The sequence below is a fragment of the Camelina sativa genome, chromosome 3, assembly GCF_000633955.1.
Source record: "Camelina sativa cultivar DH55 chromosome 3, Cs, whole genome shotgun sequence".
NCBI lineage: Eukaryota > Viridiplantae > Streptophyta > Magnoliopsida > Brassicales > Brassicaceae > Camelina > Camelina sativa.
Window position 1 is genome coordinate 17200957 of NC_025687.1, and position 19672 is coordinate 17220628.

Sequence of the window (19672 nt, forward strand, 5' to 3'; positions counted from 1 at the left end):
TTGTGTATGAGAACCGGTCTGCTATTATTCCTCCTCCATTCCAGAGGAATGATTTTGAGTATAAACCTGCTTACTTTCAACTAGTTGGACAAAGACCTTTCTCTAACCTGTCCAATGAGAATCCTTTGGACCACATAGAGCATTTTGAGGATCTTGTAACCAGTATCAAGGCTAATGGAATGACTGAGGATTACATCTTCTGCAAGCTTTTCCCTTACTCACTTGCAGGAAAGGCATCTCAGTGGTTGAAGCAGTTACCAGCTGGATCATTGACAAATTGGCATGACGTCAAGGTAGCCTTCCTCAACTACTTTTATGATGATGCAATGTCAGATGAGTTGAGAGTAAAGCTATCATCTTTCAAGCAAAGACCAGATGAAACTTTGAAGGTCGCTTGGGTGAGATTCAAAGCTTATCAGAGGGACTGCCCACACCATGGTTTCTCAAGGGTTCAATTGCTGAGCATTTTCTTCAGAGGGTGTGACTAGGAGTATCAGTTGGCTTTAGATGCTGCAAGTCATGGGAATTTCAAGACAAAATTTCCAGAAGATGCTGAAGCTTTGATTGAAAACTTGGCCTCCAGCAATAGTACTAAGAGAGCTGATGCTGAACGGAAGAGATTACATGGAGGGTTTGATTCAAACCAGTTAGCTTCTGTTAATGCTAAGCTGGATTCAGTGCACAATCTCCTTGTGGGTAAGAAATCTGTTCAATTTGCTGCTGAAGCTGAGACATATGAGCAAGAACCTGATCAAGAAAATCGTGAGGAAGAGGATGTTAACTATGTCTATGGGAATCACGGACAGTGGTTTGGAAATCAGCAAGGTAACAGACCTTACAGTGGAAACATGCAATGCAGTAACTTTCAAGGCAATTCTTCTGGTTTCACTCCCAAACCTGACTATCAAAAGCAGCAACAAAGTAATGGATACACAAGGACCTATGGCAACAATTCATATCAGTCTCCACCTCCAAAAACAGCTGAGAGTAGTAGGGTGGAAGCTATGCTTGAACAGCTTTTGCAAGGTCAAGAACAGATGACAGTGACCTTCAATGGGAAGCTTGACAATGTCTACACTGAGCTTAATGGGAAGTTTGAAGCTTTGAATATTCATGTCAAGAAGCTAGAAAGTCAGGTTGCACAAACAGCTGGATCCGTCAAAAGGCAAGAGGGATTTCTCCCTGGGAGAACTGAATCAAATCCCAAGCATTCATGCAATGCAGTGACCTTGAGAAGTGGCAAAAAACTCCATTCTACACCCCAGAAGGATCAATCTCATGATATACTTGAGTTGATTGATGTTGAAAAGGATGAGGATGTTTCTGCGGAACTAGTGCCGACCGACACTGAAGAGCATCGGTCGACACCCTGTCCACCCGAAACCACGGATTCTACACTAGAGGTCAGCATCGATCGATGCCACCTTGGTACTGATCGATGCCAACCACGGACCGAAACCCAGAAAGACACATCTTCCACACCAGTTGCTGAGAAAGTTTACAAACCCAAGGTTCATTTTCCCAAGAATCCAAGGAAGTCCAAACAAGAGTTAGATGATGCTAAATGCAAGGCAATGATGGACAAGCTTATTGTTGAGCTACCTTTGATTGATGCTGTGAAGAATTCTCCAATGCTTAGGAGATATGTCAAGAGGATGGTGACTAAGGATTTGAATGCTGAGCATGGAGTGATGATGATATCAGCTCAAGTCAGTGCTATTATCCAGAACAAGATCCCAGAGAAGCTTCCTAATCCAGGTAGTTTTGTTCTTGATTGCACTATATTTACTAACAGATTTGCTAGATCTTTCTGTGATCTTGGTTCTAGTGTCAACTTAATGCCAAGATCAGTGGCTCTTCGCCTGGGTATGACAGACTTCAAGCCTACCAAGCTCACTCTTATCCTTGCTGATCGCTCAATTCGCATTCCTGATGGTGTACTTGAAGATGTTCCAATTTAGATTGGTGAATGCTTGATACCTACTGATTTTGTGGTACTCAAGTATGAAGAAGAACCTAAGGACCCTATTATCCTGGGAAGATCATTCTTAGCCACTGCTGGAGCTATAATTGATGTCAAGAGGGGACTTCTTCCCAAGCTGAAAATTTTTCCGATTGGAGTTTAGAGAAAGCTCCAAAGCTTGATCTCAAGCCACTTCCTGCTGGTTTAAGGTATGCATTCTTGGGTGAAAATTCTTCTTATCCTGTTATAGTTAATGCTTCCTTAAACAATGCAGAGCTCACTTTACTGCTAAGCAAGCTGCGCAAGTTTCGCAAGGCTCTTGGCTATTCTCTTGATAATATTGCAGGGATTTCTCCAGACTTGTGCATGCATAGGATTCATCTTGAGGAAGGAGCTAAGACATCCATTGAGCATCAGAGGAGGCTGAATCCCAATTTGCACTAATGTATGCGAACATGGAGACACCAAAGTATGCTAATACGAAGACACAAATTAGTCGAGAATATACAAACGATTATCGAAATAGAGGAAGAGGAGGTCGATTCTCTAGAGGACGCGGTTATGGACAGAGAGACGCTTCTCGCATCACCTATTTCAGATACGACAAACAAGGACATTTTGTTTTTGACTATCCTGACCGTTTACTAAAGCTCCAAGAAGCTCAAATCCTGGTTAATGCTAATACGCAAGAGGCTGATGAACTTATGATGCATGAAGTTGTCTTTTTTTATTGAAAATGATGCCTTCCAAGTAAGTTTGAAACCAACACGGGAGAGGATAATATATGGTACCTTAACAATGGTGCCAATAACCACATGACAAGCAATAAAATATTCTTTGAGAAGATGGATGAGTCTGTTACCGAGAAGGTAAGGTTTGGAGACGATTCACGTGTTGATATAAAAGGAAAAGGTTCAATCTCACTTGTTGATATGAATGGAGAGTTACGAGTTATGACAAATGTTTACTACATACCTGACTTAAAGAGTAATATTATAGTTTGGGAAAAGCGACAGAAGCAAGTTGTGACATAAGGTTAAGAGGAGGATATTTAACAATGAGAGATGCTCAAGGAAAACTACTCGCTAAAGCTCCAAGATCGAAGAACAGACTTTACAAGATTCGTATGGACTTTCACGACAATGCCTATTTAAACTTGTCATCTATAAGTGAATCTAGTCGTTGGCACACTCGTTTTGGACATATAAATGTCGAAACTATCAAGTCTATGAAGCATAGAGAACTTGTCCAAGTTCTTCCACACGTAGCGTTCGAAAAAGAAATTTGCAGGTCCTGTTTACTTGGAAAACAGATGATAACTCTCTAATTTACATGTTTTTAGCATCCCTTTCTGTCCATATCTTGCATTGTTTTCAGCCTAACCTTAGCATTTTTACGTCATTTACTGTCGGAATCCACATTTAGGCCATCTAGGGTGTTGCATTCTTGCATATGCATATTTTGGATGAAAACCGGTACTTAAGAGCTGAAAATGGGGAGAAACAAGGCCAAATCCGAACATGTACCCGAAGGAGCCATCGAGCTGGAAGAACAGTTCGAACCCCAACACGATTGAGGAGGATCCAAGAACAGAAAGAACAATCCGAGAGCCTACCCGAAGAGCAACCCGAGCGCATCCTCCTGCACCCCATCGAGCAGACCCTCGGGCAGGAATGGGAAGCTAGGGTTAATGGGTTTCCATATATAAACCCCCCCTCTTCTTCCTCTCGCCCCAGCACGCAGCAGACCCTCAAACCAGAGAGCGAGAGCTTCTGAGAGAGATCTAGAGCGACTCAAACTCTTTTCCACTTTTGTTAGGATTTATTTTACTTCTTTTTGTTATCATTTTAGATTTCTTCTTTAAACTCTTATACTCTACTCTATATTTGATATAATGCAATTTCTTTCATCTATGCTTTTATGTTTTCTGCAATGAGATCTGAGTAGTGTANCGTATGGACTTTCACGACAATGCCTATTTAAACTTGTCATCTATAAGTGAATCTAGTCGTTGGCACACTCGTTTTGGACATATAAATGTCGAAACTATCAAGTCTATGAAGCATAGAGAACTTGTCCAAGTTCTTCCACACGTAGCGTTCGAAAAAGAAATTTGCAGGTCCTGTTTACTTGGAAAACAGATGATAACTCTCTAATTTACATGTTTTTAGCATCCCTTTCTGTCCATATCTTGCATTGTTTTCAGCCTAACCTTAGCATTTTTACGTCATTTACTGTCGGAATCCACATTTAGGCCATCTAGGGTGTTGCATTCTTGCATATGCATATTTTGGATGAAAACCGGTACTTAAGAGCTGAAAATGGGGAGAAACAAGGCCAAATCCGAACATGTACCCGAAGGAGCCATCGAGCTGGAAGAACAGTTCGAACCCCAACACGATTGAGGAGGATCCAAGAACAGAAAGAACAATCCGAGAGCCTACCCGAAGAGCAACCCGAGCGCATCCTCCTGCACCCCATCGAGCAGACCCTCGGGCAGGAATGGGAAGCTAGGGTTAATGGGTTTCCATATATAAACCCCCCCTCTTCTTCCTCTCGCCCCAGCACGCAGCAGACCCTCAAACCAGAGAGCGAGAGCTTCTGAGAGAGATCTAGAGCGACTCAAACTCTTTTCCACTTTTGTTAGGATTTATTTTACTTCTTTTTGTTATCATTTTAGATTTCTTCTTTAAACTCTTATACTCTACTCTATATTTGATATAATGCAATTTCTTTCATCTATGCTTTTATGTTTTCTGCAATGAGATCTGAGTAGTGTAGTAAAGTTTCTAGGGATGGGATAGACAATTTTGTGTTCTTGATCGGTTAGGATGTCTTAGCTTTTATATTTATGTTTTATAAATTCCCTTCAAGATTGGTGTTCTTAATGCTATCAACAGACCGAGAGGTTGAGATTAGATCTAAGGTGTTTTACCACCGAGAGGTGTAGATGAAATGCTTGAATCAATCAATGCTAGAGATTTACTCACTTAGCCTAAGAGATTAGATGAGTAAGAGGTTTATTGACAATAATGGATCGGTTTGTATTGTATGCTTGGTCATATTTCTAAAACGAGTGTTGGGTAGGGAAGTGATTAAGGTTGATTGTTTCTATCACGAGAGTGTTTTAACAGGATTTTAGAGATTCATTGTCTAGGGAATATCTGCTTGAGGCATGTAGGACATCCATACTGGTTAGGAACACTTAGGAGTCGAGTACTCCATCTTTAGGAGCTTTCGTATTTAGATTGTTTACATTTTTATTCATCACTTGATACCTTACCCGAACATGTACACGATCACCTGCTTCGTGTATACCTTCGAGCAGTTCTTTATCATCTTGTTTACTCGATCACCCCACCCGATCCTGTACTCGAATGCTTGCATCGAGTGCTTAGGTCGTGTGGTTCTTGTTATTTTGCTTTCTTTTGTTTATTTTAGGATTGTTAGATCAAACCCAACTATTGATTGGCTTGACTTGCTTGTTTCTGATTGCATTCTCTCTGCTAGCATAACAACCATTTGGATTGATAACCCTTTGTACTACAACTGCATAAAGAATTGATACCCTGGGTGAAAATGTTGTTATCAACAGAAAAGACAGATGTTCCCACAAGACACCATATATCGAGCATCTTCACATCTAGAACTGATCCACAGAGACCTTTGTGGACCTATAACACCGAGTACAGCTGCTGGAAACCGATTTATCTTTGTTCTCATTGATGATCATTCATGTTACATGTGGACCACCTTGTTCAAAGAAAAGAGTTCTGCATTTGAGAAGTTTAAGATCTTTAAGAATCGTGTTGAGAAAGAATCACGAGCTTGGATCAAGACCTTTAGAGCAGACAGAGGTGGTGAGTTTTTCTCACAAGAGTTTAATGAGTACTGTGAGAATGCTGGGATCCAGAGACATCTTACAGCTCCATATACACCACAGCAGAATGGTGTTGTAGAACTAAGGAACAGAACAATTATGACAAGAAGTATTCTTAAATATATGAGGCTTCCAAATTATCTGTGGGGAGAAGCAGTGAGACACTCCACATAACTGCTAAATAGAATAGCTACAAGGGCATTAACGGATAAGTCGCCATACGAAGTCTACAAGAAGCAGAAACCCTGTATCGATCATCTACGAATATTTGGGTGTATAAGTTATGCAAAAGTTGATCAACATTTGCTAAAGAAGCTAGACGATCAATCCAGGTTGTTAGTTCACTTGGGGATAGAATTGGGTTCTAAGGCATATAGACTGTATGATCCACAGACAAGAAGAGTTGTTGTAAGCCGTGATGTGATTTTTGATGAGAGTAAAGGCTGGAATTGGAGGCAAAGCTTCAGAGCGCAAGACGGTGATGTAAGCTTTAATATGACTCTTGGTGAGTTTGGGAACCATGGCATAATGTTTGAGCAGGAAAGTGTGGGTAATGAACCAGAGTTAAATAACAATATTGATGGTGGTGAGAGAGACGAAACAGAAAGTAATGGTCACACACCTGAAATCATAGAGCACGAGACTGCAAAAAACAGAGAGACTGCAGAAAACATAGTAGAAGCTGATGCTTTGGAGAAAAATCAGCCGGTTCTTAGAAGAAGTCAAAGACAAAGTAATACTCCTAAGTATCTCGTAGACTATGTTTTACTTGCTGAAGAAGAAGGAGAAACGCTTCTTTTGTGTCTGAACAATGAGCCAAGAAGCTTTATGGAAGCAAGAAGTTCGAATAAGTGGCTCAATGCTTGCAATGAAGAGATTAACTCAATCGAAAAGCTGAATACTTGGGATTTAGTCGACTTACCTCTTGGTATGAAACCAATTGGACTCAAATGGTTTTTTAAACTGAAAAGTAACTCTGAGGCAGCATTAACAAGTACACATCCCGACTTGTTGCTAAGGGATACGTGCAACAATATGGAATCGATTTCGAGGAAGTTTTTGCTCCCGTTGTATGCATCAAAACTATAAGGATCCTCATAAACATCACAGCGACAAACGGGTGGGAGATTCATCATTTAGATGTAAAAACAGCGTTTCTACACAGAGAACTAAAGGAGACAGTTTATGTCACTCAACTGGAGGGTTTTGAGAAAAAAAGGTGTGAACACAAGGTTTATAGGTTGAATAAAGCGTTGTACGGTTTACGACAAGCTCCAAGAGCGTGGAACAACAAATTGAACCAGATTCTTGAGGAGCTGCAGTTCAAAAATGTTCCAAGGAACCAACTGTTTATCATAAGACAGAGAGAGGACAAATATTGGTTATTGCTGTTTATGTAGATGATTTATTTGTCACGGGAACAGACAAGCAAATTATTTACAAATTTAAGGAGGAGATGGCTGCTAAATTTGAAATGAGTGACCTTGGCATGTTAACTTACTATCTTGGGATAGAGGTTATTCAACATGAGTATGGAATTGTTCTAAGCTAACAGAGATATGTTCTAGAAAATATTAGAAGAAACAAGAATGGTGGATGTAATCTTGAGTACATACCAATGGAGTTTGGACTCACGCTTTCTAAGGCAGAGGATGAGAAAGAGATCGACTCCACATTTTTCCGGAAAAAAATTGGTTGTCTTCGGTATTTAATCCACGCAAGACCAGATTTATCTTATTGTGTAGGTGTCTTGAGCAGGTATATGCACAGTCCCAGGGTGTCACATGGTGCGACAATAAGAAAGTGCTTAAGGTATCTTAAAGGAACAACAACTCTTGGCCTAGTGTTTGGAAGAAGCGCAAAAATACCAAGGGTAGTTGGATATAGTGATAGCAGCCTTAGCATCGATCCAGATGATGGGAGAAGTACAACATGTCAAATTTTCTACCTAGGAGATGGTCCTATTTCTTGGTGTTCATAAAAACAAGATGTAGTGGCGTTATCATCATGTGAGGCAGAGTTTATGGCTGGAACCGAAGCAACTAAACCGGCGATTTGGTTGCGAGATTTGCTAAGTGAAATTACGAGAGTTGAAGTCAAGAAAGCTATTATTCAAATTGACAATAAATCCGCAATAGCTCTCACGAAGAATCCTGTCTTTCATGGCAGAAGCAAACACATTCAGAGACGTTTTCATTTCATTAGAGTGTGTGTGGAGAATGAAGAAGTTGAGGTTGAACATGTTCCGGGAATCGAGATGAAAGCGGATATTCTCACAAAGGCTTTGGGAAAAATGAAGTTCAAGGAGATGAGGGAGTTCATGGGAGTTCAAGATGTAGAGAAATTGTGTGTCAAGCTTAAGGAGGAGAATGTTGGGATAATCTTGACACACAAGCAAACCTAAAGAGATTAGGATTAGTAGTTTAGGAAGTTATCACAAATAAGGAAATATTCCTAGAAAGTTTAGGAATATTGTGTTGAGAGTTCATTGCAAATAGAGTTGTCAAGGTGTGACTTCCTATCATGATGATTTGAGAAATTCTGAGAACTTTATGTTTTTGAGTAATTTTTCCTAAAGTAATAAAGTTGATTTCTTTGAGATTGTGTTAAGCTTGTTCTTGATTTCTAGAAGATATTTGTAATTTTAAAATAAATTTCAGATAATAATGAATTTATTTACTATTGATAACATTAAATATTAACTAAAATATAATTTATAAAATCAAAATAAGATTAACTAGAATTTCTTGTTTTTTGGATTTATGTTAGTTAAAATTTTAGATAATACTAGGTTTTGAACCCACGCTACGCGTGGGTTTATTTGATATATTTTGATGAAAATTATATATTATTGATGACCTTTAATGAAATATTATCTTACAAAAATTTAAATTAGTGTTAAGGAAAAAATAAATTTCAGATACACAATTTTTAAAAATATAAAAATCAGTTGTGTTATAAAATCAAATCTGATCAAAAAAATCATGAATTTAACTCGACGTCCACGTGAGTGGGATCAAACTGGTGACCTCACATATCCTAAACCATTTCTTGACCACTAGAAAAAACGAAACAAATTTATAATGATGAATTATCTCGTTTTTCATATTTAATTGATCGCTACCACCTATGTTTATATGTTTTTTATTCAATGTTTTCTTATTCTTCGTATTCTTTCTTGTCGTTTTCATTGTCAAATTTTATGGTAATTGTCGTCGTTACTTTTACCGTCCAATTCTTCATTATACTTTTTTCTTCTTCTTACTCGTCAACTTCTTCACATTTTCCACTATAAAACCTTTTTTTAGACTACCATACAACTTATTAACCCATCAAACTCCAAGACCAAAATCATTTTTTTTTCTTATAAAATTTGTGCAATTCATGAAGACTAGCATAGTCAACACATGCACCCAATTATTGATAATTTCATTCATATTATTCATTTTTAGATCCACACATATTGAAACTTCTCAAACCAAAATCTTTACTTGTAGAAAAAGTAATATGAACACATGTATAGTTAAAACAATATTTGTGCTTTTCGTTGATCCTTCTTCTTTAAACACAAATAACATCAAATCAAGGTCTTGCGACGTCAATCCTTCTTTCTTAGACTTAAAAATATATTTTTTACTGCAAGAATATCAAATTATTTATAAAGTCATAAAAAACATGTTTTACAGCTCAAAAGAGATATAAAGCACAAACAGAGATAAGTAAGATATTTCCACTAGCCATAACATAAGTCAACTGTTTTAATATAAGTCTATGACAAAGATAATTAAGTCAACAGAAGTAAAAAACAAAACGATTGGTCAAAAAGTCAACATTATAAATAAATAAACATTGATTAAAATAAGTCTAAAACATTGATATATATATATATTATAAATTGTATGATCTTTAATTATTTATTTTTAAATAAATTTAAATCTAAATAATATCAACAAAAATATTTAAATTTTTTTATTCTAATTTTAAGATAAAAAATTGATTCATGAAGTCATTATTTAAAATACAATAAATATGTTTTCATTATAATTTTTATTTATTAAATAATTTATTCCGAATTTTTTTTTTAAGTTGAATTATTTATAAATATAAATTAAGTTTTATTTTTTTTATTTAATTGTTAAAATTGTTTAATAAGAAGGGTATTTCTGTCCATTTTCATTTCAAAATATGTAGTTTTCAAATAACTCTAATATTAAGTGTAATTTTCAAATTTTCTTTTAAATTTAGTATTATTAAAAATATCTCATTTATTATTATAGAAATTTATTCATATTTATAGATACATATTTATGTATTCCTAGAATATCATAAAATCTTTGACTTTATTTAGTGATTAAAATTTATTTAAGACATATATATACTTGAAGTCATATTTCTAATTTATACATATAAATTTCTAACCTAAATATAGTTTTAAATCTTTGACTTTCTATTATGTTAAATATACTATATAAGGACACATATATACTTATAAATATAGTCACATATACACTCACATAGATATCAAGAAAAAGAAGAAGAAGAAAAAACTAGTCAAATATCATTTGAATTGTCATTTAAACAGTTATGACAATGTCATCGCCTTTGAAAATCCTTTTCATCTTTCTATCTTTGATCATGATCAACCACCTCTATGTGGTGAGTTCCACAACATGGTGTATAGCAACTCTGACCGCGACGAATGCGCAGCTACAAGATAATATTAATTTTGCATGTAGTCAAGGAGTAGATTGTAGGCCAATCCGACCAGGGGGATCCTGTTTCGTCCCCGATACTCTTGTAAATCATGCATCGTATGTGATGAATGCTTATTATCAGAGCCACGGTCGAACCCCAGAGGCATGTAGTTTTAAAAATACGGGCACATTTGCTGCTACCGATCCTAGTTATGGAAGTTGTGTGTATGGATCTTAATTAAAAATATTAAATTGGCTCTGATTTATATGCATGATAGAGACTGAATAAATAAAATCATGATTTTAAAGTTTTCCTAGAGTTTTTGCAAAAATATATATTTTCAAAGTCGCTAATTTTTGCAATATTATGTACATCCCCATCTCTACAAAATGCAAACAATCATAAAAAGTCAAAATAATACGCAATATAATTTTTTCAATACTATCAAGTTTATAAAATATTAATAAATAATATATCAAATTGAAGTTTTCATTTAAAATTTTAACAGTCTAATAATGTATGTGATTGTGATAATTACAAGATACGTATAAGGTTTACAGGTAATATATTTTGTTTCGCGTGGTAAAAGGTAACATCAATATATTTGTGAGTACTCATTTATAACACATATTAAAGAGACGCAAAGTGCTCACATATTACCCTTATTGAAATGTCCTTGCCTTTTTTAATGATACGAAATGAAGAGGGAAGTGCGGTTGTTGAGTCATGATGGCACATAATTAGTTATCGTTATTAAGAAGTTGGCTCATTTCAATTGGCATAGACGCATAGCTGAAGAGGATTATTTTATTAGAGAAGTGCCTAATGTAGTGGGAAATCCAGTTACTGATAACAGATTCATAATCTTTGGAACTGAAGTGACACGATTGATTGCAACTAATGTTCATGCATTGTTTCAAATTAATTCATCATCTTTATCTCCTTGGAGGCTCTAGTACTTTGTTTTCGTCTCTAGCTAGCATCAATGCTTCAAAGACTTCCTTCTTTCTTCCGCCGGTAATATGACGTCTCAAGACGAATAAAATCACACAACAAAAATGTTCAGCAGCAAACATTGTCGATATATTCATTTTTTTTTCTTTGTTAGATCTTAAGTATATTTTTTTTTTTTTCAAAATTTAGAGGCATTAAGTTTCTTTGGGACATGTAGTGGTGGACATGAAATTCATTAGTGATCACAAATTCACAAGGCGGAATATCAAGAAAATCGGTCATCCGGTGATTCGTTATGCTTTGAAGCTCGTTGAAACATAATAGGATTAATTTGATAGTGTATCCTATGTTTTTTTTTTGGTCACAGTGTATCTTCATTTTTATAGGTAACTAGATTAGGACCCGTCCGATGTGCGAGTTTAGAGTTTTTAAAATAAAATAAAATTTAACTAAAAATATAAAGTAAATATTTTTAGTAAGTAAAAACTATCTATAAAAGTAAATAGATACACCGAGGTGTCCAATGTAAATATCTTGTTTAAAAGGTGCGACTCTACGATTGAGACTATTAATCACATTTTTCTTTGAATGGCCTCACTCGTAGGAAGTTTATGATTTATCTCTAACTCCAGTCTCATCAGAGGGTTTTCCATATGAGTCGGTGTACTCAAATTTGGATTTTGTTTTCTGGAGGGATGTCTCTCAACAGGGTGATCCTGATCAAGTTCTTCAATTACCATAATTTTTATGGACAATCTGGAAGACCATAAAAAAAATTAATGTTTAGAGATCGAGACGAATGATATAATTTCTCAGGCTTTGGGCGATAAATTAGCCTGGGAAGAGGAGCTATCTTTTACGGCGGTCATATCGGCTCCATCTCCGTCCTCGAATGTCCAGGTTTCTTCATCTTGTTATCAAATTGATGGTTCTTGGAAAATAACCAATGAGCATTCATGATTGGGCTGGTGGTGTTGCGTTGGTGAGGAGCGAACCTTGTTGTTGGGGGCCAAGTGTCTAAGACGGAGCCCCTCCCCCTGCATTCAGAGTTAGAAACGTTGTTGTGGGCCATGGAGCGGATAAGTGCTGAGTTACTCACTATGGTGCATTCCCCTGAATATTGGTCATCCTTCTTCAACTTGCTCGATGAGTTTAATTCACTAGAGTTTTTTCACTATTCTCTATCTCTTGGATCCCGCATGCGACAAATTTGAAGGCAGATTGTCTTGTCCGTGCTTCGCATCTCTTATCTCTGAAGTTCCTTTTGTAAACCCCTTTCCTCTGGCTTGGGAAACTAACCGAGGAAATTCTTTTTACTTTATTGTTTGGTTGAAAAAAAAAATAGATACACTTTTAGTTAAAGAAAATAGTTGTAGATGAGTTCAAAAATATTAAAATTTAATTTAATTTAACAAAGAATATATATTTAATTCTTTTCGTAAGTAAAAACAATGTATAAAAGTAAAGACATAAGCTTTTAGTTATAGAAAATAATTGTTTTTTCCTATAATACACTAATGTATATCCATTTACAAATCTACGGTCTATATTACCACTAAAAGTTTATTTGTACACAGAAATATATTTTACTCTTAAAATATACTCTTTAGTCTTAACTAAAACCAACAAATTGTCTGAACACATTAAATAACTTGTTATATGTCTCTTCACTTTAACATTTTTATAGTTATAAAAGCGCATACGTTAATCTTACATACTCCTATCATATATATTATAATAGCAGTCTTTTGAATAAATTATTTGATTGGTGAAAAATATGAGGCAATCTATTTTTTTTACTTCAAGAATCTTTTTCTTTGTGTAAATGTGAGTATTTACGTTTTTTTAGAAACAGTAAATAATTATATAATTTTCACAATCATTTTTTATCTTATATAAAAAGTAATCTTTTCTTGTAATATAGCAACTAAAAATTAAAGTAAGTAAAAAATATTATAATTTTGAATTTTATGGTATATATATATATATATATAAAATTTTCTTATAATTAGATTTTAAATAAAATTAGGTTTTTATCTATTTACTTTTATATAAAACCTTTTTAAATTAGGTTTATAATTTTTACATTTTTATTTTTTTAATTTTAATAATGAATTGACATGTTACGATCTTGTTAATGAGTAATTTTGTCATCAAGATTTTATTATTCAAGTATTTGAGATATACCTTACTTAATGCACAAAATGACTATTTTGCCATTAACTAATAATTAAGATTTTTAAAACAAAACAAAATAAATAAATAAATAAATTTGTTTTGCAATTATTTTTTTTAATGACATATTTGTAATTTTAAAAATAATTTCAGATAATAATGAATATATTTACTATGGATAATAAACTAATAACTAAAATTAAATTTATAAAATCAAAGTAAGATTAAAATTTTAATCAATAGCAATATACACAATGTATTGTTGCATAACTCGTTCTCAAGAGGACTCGCGAGTCCTTGTATCATTTATTTAAAAAAAAACAACCGATTTAAAAAATAACATACTAATACACAAACCAGAGAGTACTTGTACACTCCATTAAAGATAAAACCAATCTCACCAATAACTTCGTCCCTTCATGAAAGGTCTACATTTCAGAGCAATGGACTCTTCTTATTATGCACGAAAAAAATAAGCAAACTAAAGAAAAGATTTAACATACATAGGGTTTTGTGTCTTGACTTTAGTGATCAAAGAGGAGGGAGTTTGTCACTGAAAAAACGAGCAAGAACTTTCTCTTCAAGATTTGCTAAAACTTCAGGAGACTTTATGCATAGAGGTGTCTTGTACTGAATTGAAGAAGCACCCTTGGAGACGTAATGTTCCATGACACAATTAAAGGTTCCTTGTTGCACCACCCTTATCTCTAGAGCCCCGATTGAACCTAACTCATTCCTTATTTTTCTATAAATAACGTCAAGTGATTCTTCAATTACACAACAACATTCCACCATTACCTTGTTATCAAGCTTAACAATGCCATTTAATTTTTTGGCTTTAAGCTCCCAGTAAAGAACATAATGACCTGGGCTAGTGGAGATATCAGAATAGCAAGTGAACCCCATCAGTATTAAACATGAAGACTCAAGAACGGTTCTAGCCTGATTCAACGCCTTTAAAAGATCTTGTTCAGTGGTTGCCTCCACATGGACGCTTAGAACCACATTTTTTCTACATACAAATCTGAATTGAGGTGCGCTATTATAAAATCCCGTCACCTGTAGAATATCTCCCAGTCTATATCTGTATAAGCCTAGTAACAATAAAAGTAATTAGTTTTGATTATATATACCTAGCTGATATAATATATATATATACATATATATATAATATGTATATGTATATATAACTCACCGAAATGATTTGTGACTAAGGGCTCATACACGCACCCTAACTTGACATTCACAAGATCAACTATCTCATTATGGTCTCTTGCATCTTGAAACTCGAAGTACGACATGTTGGGCACAAAGGTGTATGATAAATCTTGTGGTTTGCATAGAGGATTCACATTTATCCCAAGAAATGTTTCGGACGACCCATAAGTCATGGAGATGAGAGGCAGTTTGTTGGAGTAGAACTCCAATATTGGAATGTATTGACTCATCTGTCCTGTAATTACGGTTTGAACAAATTTGACTTTGGGCCATAGCCGCGTGATCATACCTTCCCATGTTTCCTGACGACATTCTTGTTCGATCAGATCAGCCATTTTGGGATAGGTCCTTTAAGGATGTTAGAGACGGAGTCTCTGCAACCAAGGTCGGTAATCCACTCGCTAAGATGACCATATCGGATATTATTACACAACTCTTTCCAGTGAGTTTCAAGAAATCTGATTGCTTGAACTAGCGGATAAGCATAAGGAGAAAACACACTCACAACATCCTCTCTCTGGACAAGAGCACAAATAAGATGACAGTACGTACTTTGTTTGTTGTCCACACATAATATGACTTCGTCAGGGCTGGTAAAACATTTGGGTGACCGGTTCTTGAAATAATCACTCATAATGTAGCACGTACTCACTGGAGCAACTAGTAGACCAGACGGAGTTTTGGATGACGGCATAGCGTTGACAAAGGCCATCACTTTGCCTTCCTCGATCCCATTGATATGCCTGCGAACCAGAAATAAAGAATTGGATTTCTTGGTGATGGAAGTTACAAAATACACGTAAAAGACTGAAATATATGTAGTGCTAGTTACTTTGATAAAATGGACAAGCGTAGTTCTTCTCTGAATCTCCTCTTCTCAAAGTACTTATTGTTCGCAGGGAAGATCTTTTGTTTTCCTCCCGTAGTTCCAGAGCTACACACACCAAAAAGGTCACAAAGATGATAACCTTGGTAGGCAAAGCAAAAAGACCGAACTGACCCGAAAATATGGACTTGAATTCGAACCCGAAACCGGTAAAATACCCTATTGGATCCTAATCTTCTAAATCTGAAAACCTGGAATCAAACTCGGGCCGAACCGAGAACCGAAAATATACCGACACACCCAAAATAAAATAATATACATAAAATAATAGTTATAATTTGTTTCTTTATAACATAGTTATTCAAAACTATAGCTTAAAATTCAAAAATATTAATTTTTTCAAGATCAAAATACTAAAAATAACCAAAATTATATTGAAATGTTTAGCTATATATTCAAAAATTTAACCAAAACTTTTAAAAACTTAAAATTTTTTATGTTTTTTTCTTAATAATAAGCATTATAATTTTCGGATAATCGGATAAAAGTCAGGTATTTTGGGTAATCAGGTAAAATTTTGGGTAATCGGGTACAAAATACCCAAACCCGAATGATACCCAATTTTTTTCCGGGTATTTATAGGTTCTGAAATTTTAGATTCGAACAAATATTTTTTATTAATCCTATTGAGTCCCAAACTCCTCAATCGAAAGATTCAAACCCGGTCGGTTCCTACCCGAACTCGACCCGGATACCCGAATGCCCAGGGCTAGTTTTTGGGTTTTGTTTTTGAAATTTCATTTTTATCCATCCAAAACTTTGTAAAATTATTTAATATATATATATATATAGGAAATTGGTTTTCGAAAATTTTAACAATTTTCATTGTTAATTTTAAAACAGGAAAAATAAAAAAAAAATTATGAACTTACCAAAAGTGGTGAAAAAAATCATGAACATTATTTGTGGTGAACTAAATCTCTAAGTTTGTTTTTGACTTTCCACATAAATCATGAACTTCCATTGATCTTATCAAATAAGGCATGATGTCACGAAATTTGTTAACGGTTATTTAATGTTAAATTGACTTTCTAAACAAAACCACAAAAAATCAACGGATCTTTTAAGAAAGTCAATGATTTATTTGAAAGTAAATAAAAATTAGATATTTAATCTATCACATGTAATGTTCATGCTTATTTACACTGTTTTCGTAAGTTTCATAAATTTTTTGACATTTTTCCCATAAAAAACCATCTTAAAATGAGTTTTCCAGTTTTCCTAAAGAAAATCTTTTACCTGACATTTTTTATTTATTTATTACCTATATATACATTTTTGGAAACATTTATAAAATAAATTCTAAAATTCATACATATTTACAAGAAATGCTATTGGCATTAAAAAAAGGAGAAATGACAATCTTTATAATAGATTGTACGATAACAATTGACAAATTTTCCCAGCAATTTTATGAAAAGGATGAATGTTTTATATTTTATCTAAGAATTTACTCCATATTTTAAACTATATATATAAATTAAAGTTAATATTAGTGATAAATTAATAAAAATTAAATCTTGATAAATCAATATATTTTCTTGGTCCCAAATTTCTTTTGTGGTTCTGCTTAAAAATCGGTAAATGTATAACTCTATAAATGAACTTTATACAGTATACACTTTAAAAAAAATGATGAATATGTTTTATACTTACCAAAAGTGAGAGATGCTCTAGATAACATAGTATATACACATATTTTTAATCAAGTAATTAAAGTTTATAAAGTAAACAATTAGTATAATTCATATAAAAAAACTAACTTACTTTTATTTTCATTGCACACATAAACTAAATATACTAAAGTGTTAGATTATTTTTCTATGAAACTAACAAAAATAGAAAGCCATTTATATTGTACTGATACTATTGAAAAACTACAATATAATTAAAATAATACTATCTCTACAGTGAAAACTAAAAAAAAAAAAACACTTCTTGACGATTTAAATATTTAAGAAACGGTATGATATCGTTTTTCCTATATTTTAAAAAATACATGGTATACACCTAAAACATAGAAATTAGACACTACATAATATATAGATGCAAAATACTGTACATTTACAAAATACAAAAATTAGTTACATAACTATATTATTATTTTTGAAGTACATTTTGGTTTATGCCCTTCAAGTTTTGCTTATTTAATATGTTTTATTTACAACATTAACCCCTAACAATTTTTCTAAAATAACATTTCGTAGAAACTCAATTAATTGAACTATTTAAATCTACCTAATTTGATACGTTTATTGCCATAAATAGCTGGACAACATCAACATCTCTACACATTAAACTTTTAATCCCATAAAATCTTCAAACCTATTTTAATAGATCTTTAGAGAAAAAATATGTTAGTTTCCCTAAATTATTTCGGCTTAATTAATAGTTTCCATTTAATATTTTCTACATTTATTGAAGGTGATAATATAGTTTCCCTAAATTATCTCGGCTAAATTAATTGTTATTCTCTTTTAAACCCCATATATATATATATATATATATATATATATATATATATATCTAGATGCACTATATAGTAACATGATCTGTTTACGTTTATAACAATGAATTTTAATTGATAAATCAAAAATTAAAATAATTAATTTTTATATACATTAAACACATAAAATAACTATTACTTCTCACATATCTCTATATTATTCTACATAAAAAACACAATCAAGTGGTATACCACGGGTCAAAACTTAGATAACATATTAACATTTATATTAAAAAACAAAAAAAAAACTTAACCATTTTATTTAAAATCATATATGAACATTAAAATCGTCCCGTAAATTCAATAAATAGTTATAGGTATATAATTTAAAAATTAATAAAACAACAGCAAAATAACAAACAAATCTAATATACGTATTTTAAATATTTAAAATTTTAAAAATGTAGTCTCGCGGGTTAAATCCTAGTTTATAGTTAATCTATCAAACAAAATACATTTTGCATTTTTTTAAACAAATTTAGCCCCGAGGTGAATATCTAGAATCTATTATTTTTATAAAATCCAAAAATCAAAAACTATAATCTAAAATCGTTTTCAAACTAAATGGCCATAAAAAAAAATTTGTATACCTTAAGAAGAAATGAGTAATGGGTTCGCCCGAAATCACATCGGAGGTTCTCCATTCGCAACACGCTCGATGTAAGGCCATCATTAAAGGGGGAACACATGGGGTGTTCTAAGCCCAAAAAAATCAATAAAAAAGTGAATAGTGGGCTTAGATCAATAATTTTGGTCTTGAGATAGAACTGATCTAAAGCCCAGTTCTCCTTTCTTTCCTCTATTCTGATTGGTCGAGACATTTTGTAGAGAAAGAAAAATGTTCATTTGTCTCATCCTTCTGCGAAATCGAGTCTAGGGTTTGTGTTTTTCTCCAAAACGGTGAAAGCCGCGTTCTCGCCATATTCACCGCCGAAGGTTTGTTTTCCGGCAATTGAAACACCAAATTCTTCCATCTAGCAGTCGATCTTTACATAGCTTCTCCGACAAATTCGTTTCAATTCCCTTCTTTTTTCGATTGATCTGTCCGGCGATTTGAAGGTGAAGTCGACATCTTCTTGACGAGCCTTTGTCTCCTCCTCTCCTTTGTCGGGAGATCTCCGGCCATATAGAGAAGGTAGTTCCGTCGTTTCCTCTTTCACTCTTTGTTTCTTGGATGTTTCATCGATTTAGGGTTAATCTCAAATCTGTGAATTAGGTTTCGGTTTAGTATAGGATTTGTCTCATCTGTCATAGGGTTTGTTTCATCTGTCATAGGGTTTGTTTCATCTGTGAATTAATGGTTTTGATTAATCAATATACGATTTTAGTGAGCTTATCTATGATTGAATTCCGAGAGTTGTATTTTGAATTTGAAATCAACAATAACACTCATGT

General features: G+C 33.8%; 2 protein-coding genes and 1 pseudogene across 2 annotated transcripts; 2 read left to right on the forward strand and 1 right to left on the reverse strand.

Moving 5' to 3' along the window:
- LOC104779071 lies at nucleotides 327–1961 on the forward strand. The gene is made up of 3 exons (XM_010503464.1): nucleotides 327–398; nucleotides 702–1070; nucleotides 1122–1961. Exons 1-3 carry the CDS (start codon nucleotides 327–329, stop codon nucleotides 1959–1961), a joined length of 1281 nt encoding a protein of 426 aa, XP_010501766.1.
- Nucleotides 10359–10849, forward strand: LOC104777398 (major pollen allergen Ole e 10-like). Its single transcript, XM_010501642.1, has one exon. It carries the CDS (start codon nucleotides 10428–10430, stop codon nucleotides 10773–10775), a length of 348 nt encoding a protein of 115 aa, XP_010499944.1. The 5' UTR covers nucleotides 10359–10427; the 3' UTR covers nucleotides 10776–10849.
- The window catches only part of LOC104779073, a 9257-nt pseudogene continuing 3770 nt past the window's right edge, over nucleotides 14186–19672 (reverse strand).